Source organism: Schistocerca piceifrons, chromosome 3 (assembly GCF_021461385.2).
Source record: "Schistocerca piceifrons isolate TAMUIC-IGC-003096 chromosome 3, iqSchPice1.1, whole genome shotgun sequence".
Taxonomy (NCBI): domain Eukaryota; kingdom Metazoa; phylum Arthropoda; class Insecta; order Orthoptera; family Acrididae; genus Schistocerca; species Schistocerca piceifrons.
Genome location: NC_060140.1, coordinates 489,590,545 through 489,610,367, shown reverse-complemented (window position 1 = coordinate 489,610,367; position 19,823 = coordinate 489,590,545). Strand labels below are relative to the sequence as shown.

The following is a 19,823-nucleotide window of genomic DNA, read 5'->3' as shown; positions in this document are numbered from 1 at the left end:
TTTAATTGTCTACCTGTCCATAATGTAGGTTTTTTATGTCGATAAATCCCCTTCCTCCTTCTTTTCTGCTTGATGTGAATCTTTCTGTTGCTGAATGTATGTGATGTATTCTATATTTGTGGCATTGTGATCGTGTTAGTGGATTGAGTGCTTCTAGGTCTGTGTTACTCCATTTCACTACTCCAAATGAGTAGGTCAATATTGGTATAGCATAAGTATTTATAGCTTTTGTCTTGTTTCTTGCTGTCAATTCTGTTTTCAGTATTTTTGTTAGTCTTTGTCTATATTTTTCTTTTAGTTCTTAATATTTGTTTTATCTATTCCTATTTTTTGTCTGTATCCTAGATATTTATAGGCATCTGTTTGTGGTTATCCAATATGTGATCTTCTTGTTTAGTGTGTTTTCCCTTGAATATGCTATTTTTCTTACATTTGTCTGTTCCAAAAGCCATATTTATATCATTGCTGAATACTTCTGTTACCTTTAGTAATTGGTTGAGTTGTTGATTTGTTGCTGCCAGTAGTTTTAGATCATCCATGTATAGCAAATGTGTGATTTTGCATTGGTATGTTCCAGTAATATTTTATCCATAATTTGTATTGTTTAGCATGTTTGATAGTGGATCCAGAGCAAGGCAGAACCAGAAAGGACTTAATGAGTCTCCTCGGTATATTCCACACTTAATCTGTATTGGCTGTGATGTGATATTATTTGAATTTGTTTGGATATTAAGTGTGGTTTTCCAATTTTTCATTACTATGTTTATGAACTGTATCAATTTAGGATCTACTTTGTATATTTCCAATATTTATAGTAACCATGAGTGGGGTACACTATCAAAAGCTGTTTGGTAATCAATGTATGCGTAGTGTAGCGTCCTTTGTTTGGTTTTAGCTTGATATGTCACCTCTGCATCTATTATCAGTTGCTCTTTACATCCTCGTGCTCCTTTGCAACAGCCTTTTTGTTCTTCATTTATAATTTCGTTCTGTGTTGTATGTGTCATTAATTTCTGTGTAATGACTGAAGTTAAGATTTTGTATATTGTTGGTAGGCATGTTATGGGGCAATATTTATCTGGGTTTGCTGTGTCTGCTTGATCTTTAGGTTTCAGATAAGTTATTCCATGTGTAAGTGTATCAGGGAATGTGTATGGGTCTGCAATGTAACTGTTAAATAGTTTAGTTAGATGTGAATGTGTTGAGGTGAACTTCATTAGCCAGAAATTTGCAATTTTATTATTATTATTATCATTATCACTATCAATATTATTATTATTATTAATATAATAGAGGGAAACATTCCACGTGGGAAAAATATATCAAAAAACAAAGATGATGTGACTTACCAAACAAAAGCGCTGGCAGGTCAAAAGACACACAAACAAACACAAACATACACACAAAATTCAAGCTTTCGCAACAAACTGTTGCCTCATCAGGAAAGAGGGAAGGAGAGGGAGAGACGAAAGGATGTGGGTTTTAAGGGAGAGGGTAGGGAGTCATTCCAATCTTTCCGCTCCCGGGATTGGAATGACTCCTTACCCGCTCCCTTAAAACCCACATCCTTTCGTCTTTCCCTCTCCTTCCCTGTTTCCTGATGAGGCAACAGTTTGTTGCGAAAGCTTGAATTTTGTGTGAATGTTTGTGTTTGTTTGTGTGTCTTTCGACCTGCCAGCGCTTTTGTTTGGTAAGTCACATCATCTTTTTTTTTTATTACTATTATTATTTAATAATCATCTGAGGCCATTTGATACAACAGTACAGAACATGTCGGTTACATTACTGAAATAATATATATACACATACACAAAGTAGGATAAGATTAGGTGGGATAGAGCAGGAAGTCAGCCATGGCCTTATCAACTGAACAGTCCCATCATTCACCTTCACAGCTTGGTAAAACCACGGAAAACTAGTGCTAGGATGGTCTGTTCAGGGAACAAATCTCATTTTGGAGAGCATCCTGCTTCATATGTGTGGACTCTATTCACAGTTCCCATGTACATGGTGTCCCAGGAGGGATGGTCAGTATTCAGGGATATGACAGGAACAGTCATTTGAAACGAAATATTCTAGTAAACGTGGGCTTTAAAATGTATATGGTGAGAGATATGAGCATGTCTTCATCTTTCATACTGTGAAATAAATCTGTTTACCTGTAATGAAGCTATTTTTGCTTTGTAACAACTTTGTAACATGATTATTGAACCATGATGGGTGCATCCCATCCCTCACTGTCTTGCTTGTCTTATACATGTCTAAGGCATATTGCACAGTGGGATTCAATCTTATCTGTTTGTGCTCCATAGCTTCATTCCCAGAGCTGAATATTTGGTGTTGACTGTTCATACACTGTGAAATCTGGTTCATGTCACTCTTGCTAAGCAAAAATATTTTTCTACCACATCTCTCAACAGTGTGTAACACCTATAGTAATTGGTTATACAACAGCCTTATGTTAACTGATTCCCTCTTTTATGTTAAATTACTTGAAAAGTTTTGGCCTGTTAGTTACTAGGAGACCTAACATGTTGGCCTCATGAATGGGTTCTCTGATTGCTCTAAGTAATTTTAAGAAAGAATTATCAGAATGACATGTGGAATAGTCGGGTCTAGTGCCGGATGTTTGTGTCACTCTGGCACAATATTTTGGCCACATAACTCGTTGCCTTCTTCAGGTGCTACCTGAGACTGCTGTATTGGAGGATCTTGTCCAGTATTTATGCCCAGAGGGCGCTGGGTGCTCTCTCTGCCATCTGCGCCCGCCTGGCGCTGCCTGTAATGTGTTGTCTCTTCCCCGGTGCTCCCTCGGACGCCTGCGCTAGACTTGTTCGCCATCTGTGGCAGCTGTCTGAGGCCCGTCCTGTGTCGGGCGTTCCGTTCACGGTCCGCGCCCGCCTGGTGCTACTCCTGAGGTTTTGGCCCTGCCCTGATGCTCTCACGGATGTCCGCGCCTGGCTCGTCCACCATCTGGGGCCGGACTTGCGTTTGGCATTACGTTCGTGGTCCGCGCCCGCTTGACACTGCTCCTGAGGTGTTGGCACGGTGCTCCCTCGGACACCCAAGCCTGACTTGGTCTCCATCTGTGGTAGCTCTCTGAGGCCCGTCGTTTGTCGGGTGTTCTGTTCACTGTCTGCGCCCACCTGGCGCTGCTCCTGAGGTGTTGGCACTTCCCTGGTGCTCTGACAGTCGTCCGTGCTCGGCTCGTCCATCATTTGCAGTCGTGGGGGCTGTCAGAGGCCCGTCCTGCATTGGGAGTTGCGTTTGTTGTCCGTGCCCGCCTGGTGCTTCTCCTGCTGTGTTACTACTTCTTGAGATTTTTCTTGGTTCGTTTCGTTGGGCCCTGATAAGCTCCTGAGCCAGACTCCACGCCGAGCTGAGCTTGTAACCGCTGTCTCGGTTTATTAGGTTGTCTGTGACCTTGATCTCGATGGCCTCCTTTATGACACTGTCCCAAAATCTTGGAGTCTGTGTCACAATTTTTGTGTTGTTGCAGTCCATTGAATGACCGAGCTCCAGACAATGCTCCGCTATGGCAGATTTGGTTGCCTGTCCGTGTCTGGTGTGCCTCCGGTGTTCTTTGCACCTGACGTCCACCGTCCTGGTTGTCTGGCCAATGTATGATTTTCGACACTGGCACGGGATGTTGTAAATGCCTGGTTTACGTAGCCCCAGGTCATTACAGGCAGCGCCAGGCGGGTGCGGATGGCAGAGAGAGCACCCAGCGCCCTCTGGGCATAAATACTGGACAAGATCCTCCAATACGGCAGTCTCAGGTAGCACCTGAAGAAGGCAACGAGTTACGTGGCCGAAATATTGTGCCAGAGCGACACAAACATCCGGCAGTGGACCCGATTATTCCACATGTCAAGATCTCGCCGGGAAAGCCTGAAGAGTTACAATTATAAAAATGTTCTCACACAAATCCCTGTTCTTGGCACCAGTTTCAGTTGAGTGACTGTCCCATTCTATAGCTGGCAGATTAAGCCTCCGCCTATTATAATACCATGATCAGAAAAAGTACCCCCTGATATTCTGACTGAAGTTTCTCATATTGAAAAAATAAAAGGGGTGATCTTTGTATACCTTGAAAAAGCTTTTTATGTCCAAGATCACATTAATTAATGTTTATTACTGACAACTAGTTTTGACAGATTAATCTTCTGATCTTCAAAAACTTTTGGTTATAAGTAGTGTTCCTTATATTCTCCAAGTTTTCTCTGAAGCTGTCTGCCATTACAGCTCTCCAGGTTGATTACTGTGATTATTTATACAATTAATGATTATTATCAACCAGATTATTTCACATCCAGAATCTATAATAATCTTACTTGATATTATGGGTTTTTATGGCAATAAAAGTGCTTCCACCCTTTGACATTTAGAATATCCTTGCAGTATTGAGAGGGGTCCAGAAAAATGTAGACACTCTTTGATTGTCAATATTAATGGAACAAAATGATGACATACCATTAAAATTCTTGCCGGGGGGAGGGAGGGGGGAGGTTATTTTGTATGTTCAAAATGACCTCTGTTAGCGACCAAATGATGTCAATACCACTGAACTGTTGACTGAACTATGGCTGTCAGTGTTGCTAGTGTGATAGCTGTACAGGACATCTTGACAGTTTCTCGTAGCTCCTTCAGTGTTGCTGACTTATGTTGATAAACTTCATTTTTCAAGATCCCCCATAGGTAGAAGTCAAGAGGTGGAAGGTTTGGAAACTGTGTTGGGAATTCAGCAGTTCCTCTTCAACCTATCCATCGCCCATGTAGATTTTCATCCAAGTAGGCTCTGACATCTCTGTGGTAATGAGGTGGGGCACCATGTTGTTGTAGGTAGAAATCTTTCATTTCCAAACATGTCTCAGATGGCAGGTAAAATCAGTGTTTGCAGCATATGGAGATACACCCCATGAGTTGTTACCTTCCAAGAAGAATGGGCCAATCAAACCGCATGATGACAGACTACACCATACATTATCACCAACTAGATTAACATGTTTGTCCACACGAACGTGAGGATTTTCGGGAGCCCTTTACACAAAGTTGTGGGAGTTTTATAATACCTTTCAGTTTGAATTTCACCTCGTCACACCAGATAACTATCCCCGTAAGATGTTCATCCTCACAAAACATGCCTTCAAACCACTCGCAGTACTTCATCCTCCGATTCGGGTCATCCTTGCTCATAGCATGCAGTGATTTTCGAATATACACTTTCCACTTTGGAGCCTTCAGAATTCATTGTGTGCTTGATTGGCTTACTCTGTTTTCATGTGCACCCTGCTTCATAGATTTTTGAAGTGATCAAGTAAAATGTTGCAACACTGGAAGGTGAACTTGTTGATATTTTGGTCAGTCAGACCTTCCCTTACGCACATCCTGAGCAGTACCATTGGCTTCAAATTTATCCCGAATATGATAAATTGTTGTGCATGTTGGTGGCTCAGTTCCGTACACATTACCCCATTGCTGTTCTACCTCCATCAAGTTTTCCTATTTACAGTACCACTTCAATATGGGCTTATGTTGATAAAATGAAAATATTACTCCATGCATTGCTGCATTGTCATCTGCTGCAAAACGCATGCAAAGATCTGTGGAGAAAACAATGGACTACGCTGCTGCGCAAAATTGCAAAGCTATGTCATTTTCTTCCAAAGGTATTAATTATCAAAGAATGTCTACATTTTTCTGGACCTCTCTGTATATTCCAATCTGCATTTAAAATTTTTCTGCTCTTCACTTCCAGCTTTCTGTTCCTAGTACTGTGTGACCATTATTACCTTTAATAAGAGAGATTGATTCTCGTGTCTTATTTTGGATACACCTGCAGTTTATTTATACCACAATGACATTATGTTTTTCCAATCTACAAGGACAGTAGTTTTCCTATATGATTAATATATCTTATCTACCCCTTTCTTTGATTATGACTGCTGATTCACCACATACTCTATATAAGCACTTTCCTAAACTATGAGGAGGTAAGACAACCACAAAATTGTTTTGTAAAGCTTTTCAAATTATTTACAAAATGACCTTATCCTCTTCAAAATACTCTCCATTACAACAAATACATTTGTCCTACAAGTGCTTTCACTGTTCGAAACATTTTTTGTAGGTGCCTGAGCATGTTTATTAGAATAGAGTTTTTGATAACTCTGTACGAGATGGAATTCATATAAAGTTAAAACATGCATTTTAAGGTTTGGAAGACGGAGAAGCTGTTATTTACTTAGGTAGCATGCGGAACAGTTGGCGTGTAGTTGATTTCTGTTCTTTTTCTGTAGATAGTGTGCTTTGACCTGCACTACATCTCTGCCATCTAAATCGGAAGTAATTTGTTTAATTTTCAAAACCAAATTTTTATCCCTTAATAAATTTCACACTGAAAGAAAACTGATGTTCTTTGTAACGTTTCTTCTGTTCCATTGGACAATCTTCAATTGTAACAATACACCTCTGTGTTCATTTTTTTCGGTGTGAGAGTTTTCCAAACTTTTGTCATGAGAGCACTCACTGTTATGAAAACTGCATCTGTTAGGTCATACATGTCTGAATTTGTTACACTCTTGGATAGGATTCTGGTGTTTTTTCATATCATTGTTTGTTACTCCTTCTACTATCTTGGCCGTGTATGGTATCACATAGAATCTTTTTGTATTGAGTGAGATGGTGCATTAATTGAACTGTTGGACTCTTATTTTGGAGGCACAGGTTGTAATGCTCAGTCGTCTACTTTGGTTGAGGTCATTTTTGATTCCCCTAAATCAGTTCAGACAAATGCTATGCAAGCAATGTGAACAAAGCAATAGTTGACTCCTTCGACAGTTTTGGTTGCTATAAATTACTGTTCATCTTAAATGATTCTAATATTTATTGATCTTAGAACCCTAAACATCCTTCATTGTTATCACTTTAATTCACATCTTTTGGATCAAATTTAAAAATGTGTTTCTATGTTCAGAGATTCCTGTGTGTTTGCAATATAGCCAGCTCCTCTAGTTTCAGTGGATGTTTAATTTCTTCTGAAATGAATTTTTTTTCCATTTTCTTCAGCACATTATTTTCTTCATGCTCTGTTCCTCTATCCTACTTTCTACATTAAAAAAAAATTCTGTATTTCATTAGAATTAGTTCATAGGATTCCAGTTCCAACATTGACAAACTGCAGTATACAGTATCCCCACAAATTTGTATTTATTGTGTGTGCAGAACTTTCTTTATGTCCTATGAACTATTCACTGGTTTAAATGTGAATTCTGTTCAGTCTCTCCCTTTCCTATTCTTGTGTGTCTTGCCCATCATCTTTTGTTGTCATTTATCCTCCCTCTCACAACCCTGAACTATCCCTGCAGTCACTGTCCCTAATGCTGTCCTGCATATCAGTCGAGCGCACATAGTGTGCCACCTTTTAGTTTTTAGATTTTTCTTTAAAGCTTCATATTTCTTTCTTGGTGTTTGGTCATCTCTTATTTCAGAACTTGCCTTGCATTTCCTCACTTTTTTTGTTCCAGCAAATAATGTATTCTCCATTCCCCTATTTTAACTTGTGGATGTTATGCACTTTTAATCTTAGTATTTGTGTGCAATCAGTGTCAAGGGGCTGTAGTGTCACCCATGCCATTTGCAATGAACTTATCAAACTTTCATGTACTTCATTATAAATATTGCTCTTATATCATGGACTCTTTCAGCAGAAATAAATTAACTCCACTTGAGGCAAAAGCATAGTCTTCACTACTCATAATCCAGAATTCATATATTTAACTTATTCTTCTTTTGTAGGGTGAGTATTATTGCAATTTATGTTGTCTGCCATAATTTGTTAGGCATGGTTTATTGAGCTTTCTATTTCCCGAGGCAGATTCTGTTTTCTTCACACCTCTGAATGGCTGATACCAGGTATTGCAGTAGTGTAAGAGTGGGAGAAGCTTCTTTTAAATAACCATGAAGAGTTAGTTTAAATGTGCATTTGTTAATAAAACAGGGATATAGCTACACTGTTATAGACAGTATTTTTCAGCTTTGATCTGTTGAACAATTTATAGTTGATCATAATTTTTTTAAAGTGCTGTTCTCAATCATTCTCTTGCACCCCTTGCACTGTTCAGTTGACAGTTTGTAATTGAAGTTGGTCAGTGCTATTGCTAAAACTTATTAGTACTGCTATGGCATGTACTTAAGAAAGTGTTGGACCTATAAGGGTGTCACATGTCTACCTGATCTGGTAGTTCACTGCATTGCTATTGTGCTTCATGTTACATTCCAGTCTCGGAAACCGACGTACAGCTGGGAGAGCGGTGTCGTGACCACATGCCCCTCCATATCCGCATCCAGTGACGCCTGTGGGCTGAGGATGACACGGCAGCTGGATGGTACTGTTGGGCCTTCATGACTTGTCCGGGAGGAGTTTTTAGTTTTTTAGTTTATATGTTACATTGTCTTTACAGAGTATAACCTTACATACAAACAAAATAACAAAACATATTTTGAAATGTGAAAAATTGTTACTTTAGTCTTCTAATTACATTCAGTATTCTTTTATTTAAAAGGATCATACTAATAGGACTCTCTTGTTGACTGTATCATCCTTCTTGTACATTCTTTTTTTCCTGATTTTTATACTTTAGATGAAATTTGATGAACTCTGGAAAATTCTCCCAAGCTTTCAGTGGAGGATCTGTACCTTCACTACATTATTCTATATTGTGTGGCATGAGAATTCACTGTGTTTTATCTTTGTTGTTTCATTTCTCAAATAAATTTGTCATGATTTTTCTCATTATTTAGAATTGTTAAAGAAAAAGAGGAAAGCTCTTTCTGGAGATAACCTGGAATTAGTGGCAAATACTTGCCAAAGGCTTGCGCAGCTGTATTTCCGTGATGGGAGGTATGAGGAGGCATTAGAACAGTATAAGGTATATATGCATTATTTATTTATGAAGTTTGTTTTATGTTATTTCTTATTTATTAACAGTAATAGTCATTATATGTACTGAAAACTGGCAAAAGCTGGAGTTAAGTTGAGCTGAAGTTTTACCAAGTACTTAACAGTGTTCAGAAAGGACATATTAAATTAAATTAAAGAGTGAAATGGAAAATATTAGAAGTGTCAAACCTGGCAGTTGTCAGGAGGATGAAAAGAAACTATGAATTACTCTTTGTAAATAAATGATTTTATCCAAAAAATTGATAAGTTACTCTGGCATCACAGAATTATGCTGCTCACAACAAAAAATGAGGCAGCTGAGAAAATAAATACTGTATTAAGAATGCTCTAAGTGTTGTACCACGAGACTGATTGGTTCTCATTGTCAGTAAGAAAGTTTTTACAAGTTGCTTCTTGCAAAGAAGAAAGCGGTAACCAGCCGCAGTTCATAATTTGTTTATTTACGCAAGTAGTCCCTTTGCAGTTTTTGTCAGTTTGATCTTCAGATGGTGGTTCACTTTTATATTACATTTGTTGTTGTTTACATTAGTTGTTTGTTGCTTTTCCAACAACTAATGTAAACAAGAACAAATGTAATATAATATCCAGAACAACCTTAAGTGGGGTGTCTGCATAAAACAAGTGGTAGGAAAAGCAGATGCCAGATTGGAATTCAGGAAGAGTGTAAAGGAAATGTAACACATTTGCATAGGAAGTGCCTCACAAGGCAGTTGTTTGACCAATTCTTAAGTATTGCTCGTCAATCTGGGGCCGTTACCAAGTAGGCCTGATAGAAAAGATAGAGAAGAGTGAATGAAGGCCGCTACATTTCGTCACAGGTTCATTTAGTCGCCATTAAAGTGTTACAGAGATGCTCAACAAACTCCAGTGGCAGAAGTTACAAGAGAGCTGTTATGCATCACAGAAAGATTTGCTACTGAAATTTTGAGCAAGCACTTTCTGGAAGAGTAAGGCAACATATTATTTCTTCCCATATATATCTCACCGTACCGTAGGTGCAACCACAATGGAGAGGTATCTGTTGAGAGGCCAGACAAACGTGTGGTTCCTGAAGAGGGGCAGCAGCCTTTTCAGTAGTTGTAGGGGCAACAGTCTGGATGATTGACTGATCTGGCCTTGTAAAGCTAACCAAAATAGCTTTGCTGTTCTGGTATTGCGAACGGCTGATAGCAAGGGGAAACTACAGCCATAATTTTTCCCGAGGGCATGCAGCTTTATTTTATAGTTAAATGATGATGGCGTCCTCTTGGGTAAAATATTCCAGAGGTAAAATAGTCCCCCATTCCGATCTCCGGGCGGGGACTACTCAGGAGGACGTCGTTATCGGGAGAAAGAAAACTGGCGTTCTACGGATCGGAGCGTGGAATGTCAGATCCCTTAATCGAGCAGGTAGTTTAGAAAATTTAAAAAGGGAAATGGATAGGTTAAAGTTAGATACAGTAGGAATTAGTGCAGTGTGCTGGCAGGAGGAACAAGATTTCTGGTCAGGTGAATAAAGGGTTATAAATACAAAATCCAATATGGGTAATGCAGGAGTCGGTTTAATAATGAATAAAAAAAATAGGAATGTGGGTAAGCTACTACAAATAGAATAGTGAACGCATTATTGTGGCCAAGATAGACACAAAGCCCACACCTACTACAGTAGTACAAGTTTATATGCCAACTAGCTCTGCAGATGACGAAGAAATTGAAGAAATGTATGATGAAATAAAAGAAATTATTCAGATAGTGAAGGGAGACAAAAATTTAATAGTCATGGGTGACTGGAATTAGGTAGTAGGAAAAGGGAGAGAAGGAAACGTAGTGGGTGAATAAGGAATGAAAGAGGAAGCCGCCTGATAGAATTTTGCACAGAGCACAACTTAATCATAGCTAACACTTGGTTCAAGAACCATAAAAGAAGGCTGTATACATGGAAGAAGCCTAGAGATACTGACAGGTTTCAGATAGATTATATAATGGTAAGACAGAGATTTAGGAACCAGGTTTTAAATTGTAAGACATTTCCAGGGGCAGATGTGGACTCTGACCACAATCTATTGGTTATGAACTGTAGATTAAAACTGAAGAAACTGCAAAAAGGTGGGAATTTAAGGAGATGGGACCTGGATAAACTGAAAGAACCAGAGGTTGTACAGAGTTCCAGGGAGAGCATAAGGGAACAATTGACAGGAATGAGGGAAAGAAATACAGTAGAAGAAGAATGGGTAGCTTTGAGAGATGAAATAGTGAAGCCACCAGAGGATCTAGTAGGTAAAAAGACGAGGGCTAGTAGATATCCTTTGGTAACAGAAGAAATATTGAATTTAATTGATGAAAGGAGAAAATATAAAAATGCAGTAAATGAAACAGGCAAAAAGGAATACAAATGTCTCAAAAATGAGATCGACAGGAAGTGCAAAACAGCTAAGCAGGGATGGCTAAAGGACAAATGTAAGGATGTAGAGGCACATATCACTAGGGGGGTAAGATAGATACTGCCTACAGGAAAATTAAAGAGACCTTTGGAGAAAAGAGAACCACTTCTATGAATATCAAGATCTCAGATGGAAACCCAGTTCTAAGCAAAGAAGGGAAAGGAGAAAGGTGCAAGGAGTATATAGAGGGTCTGTACAAGGGCAATATACTTGAGGACAATATTATGGAAATGGAAGAGGATGTAGATGAAGATGAAATGGGAGATACAATACTGCGTGAAGAGTTTGACAGAGCACTGAAAGACCTGAGTCGAAACAAGGCCCCCGGAGTAGACAACATTCCATTAGAACTATTGATAGCCTTGGGGGAGCCAGCCCTAACAAAACTCTACCATCCGGTGAGCAAGATGTATGAGACAGGTGAAAGACTCTCAGACTTCAAGAAGAATATAATAATTCCAATCCCAAAGAAAGCAGGTGTTGACAGATGTGAAAATTACCGAACTATCAGTTTAAATAACTTAAATACTGCAAAATACTAATGTGAATTCTTTACAGACGAATGGAAAAACTGGTAGAAGCTGACCTCAGGGAAGATCAGTTTGGATTCCGTAGAAATATTGGAACACGTGAGGCAATACTGACCCTACGACTTATCTTAGGAGACAGATTAAGAAAAGGCAAACCTATGTTTCTAGCATTTGTAGACTTAGAGAAAGCTTTTGACCATGTTGACCAGAATACTCTCTTCGAAATTCTGAAGGTGGCAGGGGTAAAATACAGGGAGCGAAAGACTGTTTACAATTTGTACAGAAACCAGAAGGCAGTTATAAGAGTCGAGGAACATGAAAGGGAAACAGTGTTTGGGAAGGGAGTGAGACAGGGTTGTAGCCTATCCCCGATGTTATTCAATCTGTATATTGAGCAAGCAGTAAAGGAAACAAAATAAAAATTTGGAGTAGGTGTTAAAATCCGTGGAGAAGAAATAAAAACTTTGAGGTTCGCCGATGACATTGTAATTCTGTCAGAGACAGCAAAGGACTTGGAAGAGCAGTTGAACGGAATGGATAGTGTCATGAAAGGAGAGTATAAGATGAACATCAGCAAAAGCAAAATGAGGATAATGGAATGTAGCCAAATTAAATCGGGTGATGCTGAGGGGATTAGATTAGGAAATGAGACACTTAAAGTAGTAAAGGAGTTTTGCTATTTGGGGAGCAAAATAACTGATGATGGTTGAAGTATAGAGGATGTAAAATGTAGACTGGCAATGGCATGGAAAGCGTTTCTGAAGAAGAGAAATTTGTTAACATCGAGTATAGATTTAAGTGTCAGGAAGTCGTTTCTGAAAGTATTTGTAGGGAGTGTAGCCATGTATGGAAGTGAAACATGGACGGAAACTAGTTTGGACAAGAAGAGAATAGAAGCTTTCGAAATGCCCTGCTACAGAAGAATGCTGAAGATTAGATGGGTAGATCATATAACTATTGAGGAGGTACTGAATAGGATTGAGGGAGAAGAGAAGTTTGTGGCACAACTTGACAAGAAGAAGGGATCGGTTGGTAGGACATGTTCTGCAGCATCAAGGGGTTACCAATTTAGTATTTGAAGGCAGTATGGAGGGTGAAAATCGTATAGGGAGACCAAGAGATGAATACACTAAGCAGATTCAGAAGGATGTAGGTTGCAGTAGGTACTGGGAGATGAAGAAGCTTGCACAGGATAGAGTAGCATGGAGGGCTGCATCGGGCCAGTCTCAGGTCTGAAGACCACAACAACAACATCTCACGAAGTGACGGTGATGAGAAAATTCGAGAAATTAGAACTAATGCACGTGCCATTCCTGACTGACTGGAACAGGGAAGGGAGGGATCAGTTAGTGTTACCAGATGTACCCTCCACCACACATCATTAGGTTGCTTGTGGAGTATGATGTAGATGTAGATAAACATGAACAACTGTCTGAAGATTAACAGTCTATTTGAAACTGGTGATGTAACATTATTAACAATGGATAGTTGTGTTTTCTTTTATCTAAGAATCAACTTGTATTTTATACACAGCCATGGTGCCAAAAATGTCAGTTTTGAACAAAATACAGGAAGAAAATATTTTTTGGAGTGCCATTAATACTAAGACACTGTGTTTTATTTATGATAATACCTACAGAAATACAACATTAACTTTTTAACTGGTAGAACTGTAGTCAAATATTTTCATATTCTTTAAATTTTGGAACTCCAAAGGGAAGCACAACTTGGCACAAAGACCATGCTCCATCTACTAACGCATGTTTGAAAGACTTTCTCCATTGTTTGGTACTAGGATCAATTCTAGGGACATGTAACAGAGTACCGAGAGCGGAATAGCACAGAAAATGGATTTTGTGAAAAATGGCACTATGATCATTTTGTGTTTACACTCTCCAACTGGTGTTTGGGTATTTGTTGCTTTTAGAAGAAGTTTATCTTTTAGTGACATTAAGCCTTTTGCAGTCTGCCATATTGAGCTTACATATAGCTTTTGGCCACAGTCTTTGTCAGTAAAACACGCACGCACGCGCGCACACACACACACACAAACACACACACACACACACACACACACACACACACACACACACACACACACAAAAGCAAGCACACCTCATGCACACTAGACCATCAACTCTAGCATCTCAGGCTGGAATGCAACATCATGTGGGATGCAAGCAGCATTCTAGTGGGGCGTGAAAGGGATAGTAGACTAAGAGTGGGGAGAGAGAGAGACGAACACTATCTGATGGAGAGTGCAGGGACTAGACTGCCAACAGGCGCAGTGTCAGCAGGTTGTGAAAAAAAAGGAGAGCAGTGGTGAAATATGGGCAGATGCATTGGCAGAGACCTGCAAATAAACGAGGTGGGAGTTGAGAGGGGGGGGGGGGGGGGGAGATGGGGGATGATAGATGATAGGACAGAGAGGGTGGAAACTGTTGGGTGGAGGGTATGGGGCAGTATGTTACCATAGGTTGTGGCCGGAATAATTATGATGGCAGAGAATATATTGTAAGGATAACTCCCATCTGCGCAGTTCAGAAAAGCTGGTGGTGGAGGGAAGGATCCAGATGGCTCGAGTAGTGAAGCAACCGTTGTAATCAAGTGTGTTATGTTCAGGTGCATGCTGTGCCACAGGGTGGTCTGCTTTGCTCTTGTCCACAGCAAAGTGGCCCACACCACCCACCCACTCTGTCCTACCATTTCCTCCCTGTACTCACCTCCTAACCTGTTTATTTGCAGCCCTCTTCTAGCACATCTGCCCGTCTTTCCCCATTCCTCTCCTTTGTTGCTCCTTTTTCCCCATCTCCCTGCCCACAACCTCCTGACACTCTGCCTGCTGGCACCCTACACCCTGCACACTCCGCCAGACAGTGTTTCTCTCTCTCCCCATCCATACGTTACTATCCCTTCCCCACCTCCTCCAGATTACTGCTTGCATCCCACGTGAGTTTACGTTCCGGCCTGAGATACTGGAGTTGGCAGTAGTATGTGCTTTGAGGTGTGCTTTCTTGAAAAATGACATTTGCCCACAAAAGAATGTAGTTTATTGTGGTATACCCAGATTGTCATAGGTCTTCACTTTAAGTTGTTCATAGGTGACGAAATAAAAAGTATTTTTGAAAAAAGTAATACAAATGTGATTTTTTTCATATATTTAATGCAACACTTTATTTAAAGAAAGCTAACTGATGTTCATAAGATCTGTACAAATTTCTGAGTGAAATAACACAAGAAAATTGAAAGCTTTAATATTATTTGCACAGATTATGATGATGATGATGATGATGATGATGGTGATAATGGATTTGGACCAGAATATATTTTGCCAGACCATCAGAATGGCTTAGATGGTTTGTGCCCCTGCATGAAAGTAAAGTAAGGCTTTTGTTGACTCCCATATACGGATGCTATAAAACTTCTAGCCTTAGCTGTTGTGACATCCTTCCATTATGTGGGCTGGACAAAGTAGTAGCATGTCGAGATATAAATTGCTTAGCTGAGCTGTTTGTTTTGGTTACAATTAGTTGAAGTAATGCTGCAGTAAATAATAAATTGAAATGTTCAATTGCAGAAGATCCATTTGTGGCGTATGCAAATAAACAAACTGAGAACATTAACTTAATAAAAAAAATCACAGAAACAATATTGAATAACAAAACTGCACAAAAATGACAGTCAGATGAAATAGCAAAATGTAAGCAAATATTATAAAGCATAGTGTCAACAAGCAATTTCACAGTAGCAGAGTTATCGTTGGTATTTCACTGCAAATATGCTTGAAAGTCGATAAATATTGATGTACGCATAAATCGAAACTTTGAGCATCGGCACTGTTCACACTAGCTACATCTAGAGGAGATGCTAAACAAAAGTATACAGAGTACAGTACCAATGAATCGGCACTCTGTCAGTAATGTCATCTGTGGGGGATGACGATAGATCATTACCTTGACATTCAAAGGTTGAAAGTAGATACTTGCTGTGAGTTGCTATGGGTGATAACTGTGATAAATTAATAACCAATTTCTTTTACTGAATCCAAATTCAGATGTTATTTTTAGTGAAACGTTCAAAGAAACTTTGAAACTCATTTTGAATAGTTACCTGACTAATAAAATACTGGCGACTTCAATCTACCCTTGACGTGTTGGTGGAAATACATGTTTAGTCGATTGTAGGTGTAAAACATCATCTAAAATTATAGTAAATACTTCTCTGAATATTAGATTGAACTATTAGTTCAGGAGCCCACACAAAGTGTAAATGTTGCAATAGCTTACTAGACAAATAATTCTGAGCAAAAAGAGAGCATTGTGACTGATGTAGAAATTAGGGACCACAAGGCTGTTGTAGCGAGACTGAATACCGTAACTCACAAATCCACCAAAAATAAATGCTCCATATATCTATTTAAAGAAGTATATAATAATTTGCTTAACTGCTTCATAAGTGACAGTTTCCAGTCTTCAGTGCTTTATATGAGAGCTTGGATCTCTGGTTCTTTCCCAACATAGCTGCAACAGTTTACAACTATAATACCAATGTTTCCTGTCTGCCATCACCTTATGTTTGACAGCTCCCTTTGAGACTGTACCCATAGTTTTCATAGACCCTTTATCCTAAATAACTTCCCATCCCACTCCATACAAGCCCTGCTGCTAGTGCAGCTGCCTCCTGTTTTTAGTGGACCCCTGATCTATTAAAGCCATCCGGGCACCTCTCCACATGATGCAAGTCAAGGAATCAGCAATCCACATGGAAGCAGAACCATTTGAGCCTCTGATTCAGATCCCTCCAGTCTTTGATTCAAACCCTTCACTTGACTCTGCGCCTAACGTTCACAGTCAGTTCTGTCAATGATGCTGCAGGTGACGAGCTCCGCTGTCATCTTGCAAACAAGGCTGACTATCTTTACCATTTCAGATAGCTGCCAGAAATCACAGAGACTTTCCTCTGATCCAAAGCAAAATATTGTTGGCATTGATCTGAGTGTTCGCCCCCAATAGCTGAGTGGTCAGTGCGACAGAATGTCAATCCTAAGGGCCCGAGTTTGATTCCTGGCTGGGCCGGAGGTTTTCTGCACTCAGAGACTGGATGTTGTGTTGTCCTAATTACCATCATTTCATTCCCATCGACGTGCAAGCTGCTGAAGTGGCGTCAAATTGAAAGACTTGCACTCGGAGAACAGCCTACCCGACAGGATGCCCTAGTCACACGACATTTACATTTATGTACTGAACTGAGCCACCACCCATAGCTGGGTTCACACTTGGCTCTTTGTGACATCTAAGAGAATTTGTTCCATATCTAGAATTCTCCCCCCAGTATGAATGCAGAGTGCACACTCTATTTTTTCCCTTCCTTAGCAGCAATATCCGTAAGGGACTCTCCATCACATGCTCAACATTGGAGCTCCCATCAGCCAATGGCAGTTGGGAGCTCAAGCATTAACCACATAACAAAGCTGCAGGGAGCTTACAGACCGAGAGGATTCCTCTAAACTAGGACAAACAGCTGCAACTTGCTCAATATCTTCATTAGCCACAGACTGCACTTGGAACATGTTTGTCAGACAAACTAGGGAGGCCTTTTTGATCGGCCTCATGGAAAGTATTCTGCCGCCTGTCACACCTTGAAATGGCCTTTCATGACTATGGGTGAGGGGTCAGCTATAACGCGGTCAGTGACCAGGCCATCAACATCAGTGGACTGATTGGGAAGGGCACAAATAACTTGCTGGATGTCCCTTGGATTCCTCATGTCAGGCTCTTCACAGTGTTGCCCATTGGGAACAGCCTCATGCTGTGTGACCAGAGAGACCACTACCTGTAGCTGTGAGCAGAGGGACTTCAACTCAGCTCTCATCCAAACACAGTATTGACAGTCTGTTCCCATATGAAAGATAGTGTAAATCTAAAGTAGACAAATAAAAGAAATTAAAGATTAACCTACAGAAGTGCACAGACTAAGCCCAAAATAAGGAACATGCTCCTACTGAGAATATTGTAATATTTAGAAAAATATAACATTATGAAGAGGATAGATTGCTACTTGCCATATAGTGGAGATGTAGGGTCACAAACAGGCTGGTTTCATGCAAACACAACTCACACACACACACATGGCCACTCTCTCTGTCGCTGAGACAGACTACGAGCAACTGCATGTGATGGGAGAAGCAATCTGTTGGGGGGTAAGGAGGCAGCTGGGGGGGGGGGGGGGGATGACAGCAGGCTTTGGAGTGAGACAGTGAACGGCTGCTTGTGGGAGTGTACTGGGCTGTGGTGTGGAGAGATTAGGGCAGCTAGGTGCTGTCGGAAGGTTAGATGAAGGACAGTGTGGAGAAGGGGGGGGGGGGGTGTTAAAGGGAGCGGAAAAGGAGAGAAGTAAAGAGACCCTAAGACTGTGGGTGCATTGATGGAATAGAAGGCTGTGTAGTGCTAGAGTGGGAGGCCAGGGGCTCAACCTTTGTTAGCCACTATCCTTCATCCACCTGTCACTTTCCTGGAAGAACTCACTCCATTACTACACAGCCTTCTATTCCACTATTCCACAAACGCACCCACAATCTTTTTACTGCCCCCCCCCCCCCCCCCCCCCCAGCATTCTTCCATTTAACCTCCCAAGTGCACCTAGCTCCCTACCCTCTCCCCATCACATCCCTGTGTGCTCCCACAAGCAGCAGTTCCCCATCCCCTGCCCCCTAGCCTGCTATCCCTCCCCCTCCCCCAGTCCCCTCCTTACCCTCACCACCTATATTACTTCTCCCATCATGCACAGCTCCTTGCCTCCCACTCTAGCCTCAGCAGCCACAGTATGCATGAGATAGATGTGTCTGCGTGAATATGTGTGTGTGTGTGTATGTGTGTGTGTGTGTGTGTGTGTTTTTCGTCTACTTCAGAAGGGCTTTTGGCTGAAAGCTGATATGTTTAGCACTCATTTTGTTGTGCCTGTCTGTGACTCAACATTTCCACTATGTGGTGAGTAGCACTCTACCCTTTTCATAATATTGCCATTATCCCATAGTGTATTTTCCATTGTCAGAAAGTTATAATTTAATTAGCAGCAACTCATGCTTCTGTTGTATCACAAAAGTTACCCAGTGGCCACATTTTCTGTTATTGTGATCTTGTGTTGTTGCACATAGACTGTAATGCTCCAACAATGATCACATTATTATATCATCAGCAAAACGAATAAGATTGTCAGCATCATAGCCAACAGTAGCTCATAAATAATACAGCTTAGTTAACCAAAAGGGTTTTAAATTAATTATTTTCTTTATTATAATGTAGTAGTTTTTGTTTTTGTGGTGGTCACCGTGTTGAACATTCAAGAGAGGTTAACATTGGGAAACAGACTAGAACTTGAATGTCAAGCATATTGTGTGCAGTCACCTTACTGTAGCTGGCTTTGAGCTGGACCTGGATTGTTCAGTTTGAAAAGCATTGCCTGCAGAAGACTAGTGTTCAGATGACGTAAAAAGTTTACTGAAATAGTTTAGTATGTGATTATCTGTAGCAAATAATTTATGTCTAAAAGTGTGACTCCTTATTATTGAAGAAACAGACTGACCAATTTGTAACACAAATGTCTTATGATTAATGGATCATTTCTTCTACTTCTTCTTCTTCAAGGAGGAAGAAAGGCTTTACTCTGTGCTGGAAAAGCCTATCGAGGTGGCTGTGGCACATCGCATGATAGGAGAAGTATATGGCAACATGGGAGAATATGAAAAGGCACTAGAACACCAAAATAAACATCTGGGTAAGGAATAGTATCTTGCCTATGTAATATGTATTGAAGTTCACAGAACACACTGTCAGGGAAGAAGAAGAAAAGAAACAGCAGCAGCAAAAGAAGAAAGAGGAGGAGTAGAACCATAACAAACTGCACATCCATATA

At 40.3% G+C, this 19,823-nt stretch overlaps 1 protein-coding gene across 3 annotated transcripts in view; it reads left to right on the top strand.

The window, feature by feature from the left end:
* Positions 1–19,823, top strand: part of LOC124789768 (tonsoku-like protein) — a 269,414-nt gene that overhangs the window by 11,511 nt on the left and 238,080 nt on the right. For 2 of the 3 annotated variants that reach the window (XM_047257225.1, XM_047257226.1), the window contains exons 3-4: positions 8,803–8,930; positions 19,556–19,685. In XM_047257225.1, coding sequence (XP_047113181.1) covers positions 8,803–8,930; positions 19,556–19,685 — 258 coding nt within the window. Of the gene's footprint in view, positions 1–8,351; positions 8,388–8,802; positions 8,931–19,555; positions 19,686–19,823 lie in introns of those variants that run through there. The other variant, XM_047257224.1, reaches the window with a different exon arrangement.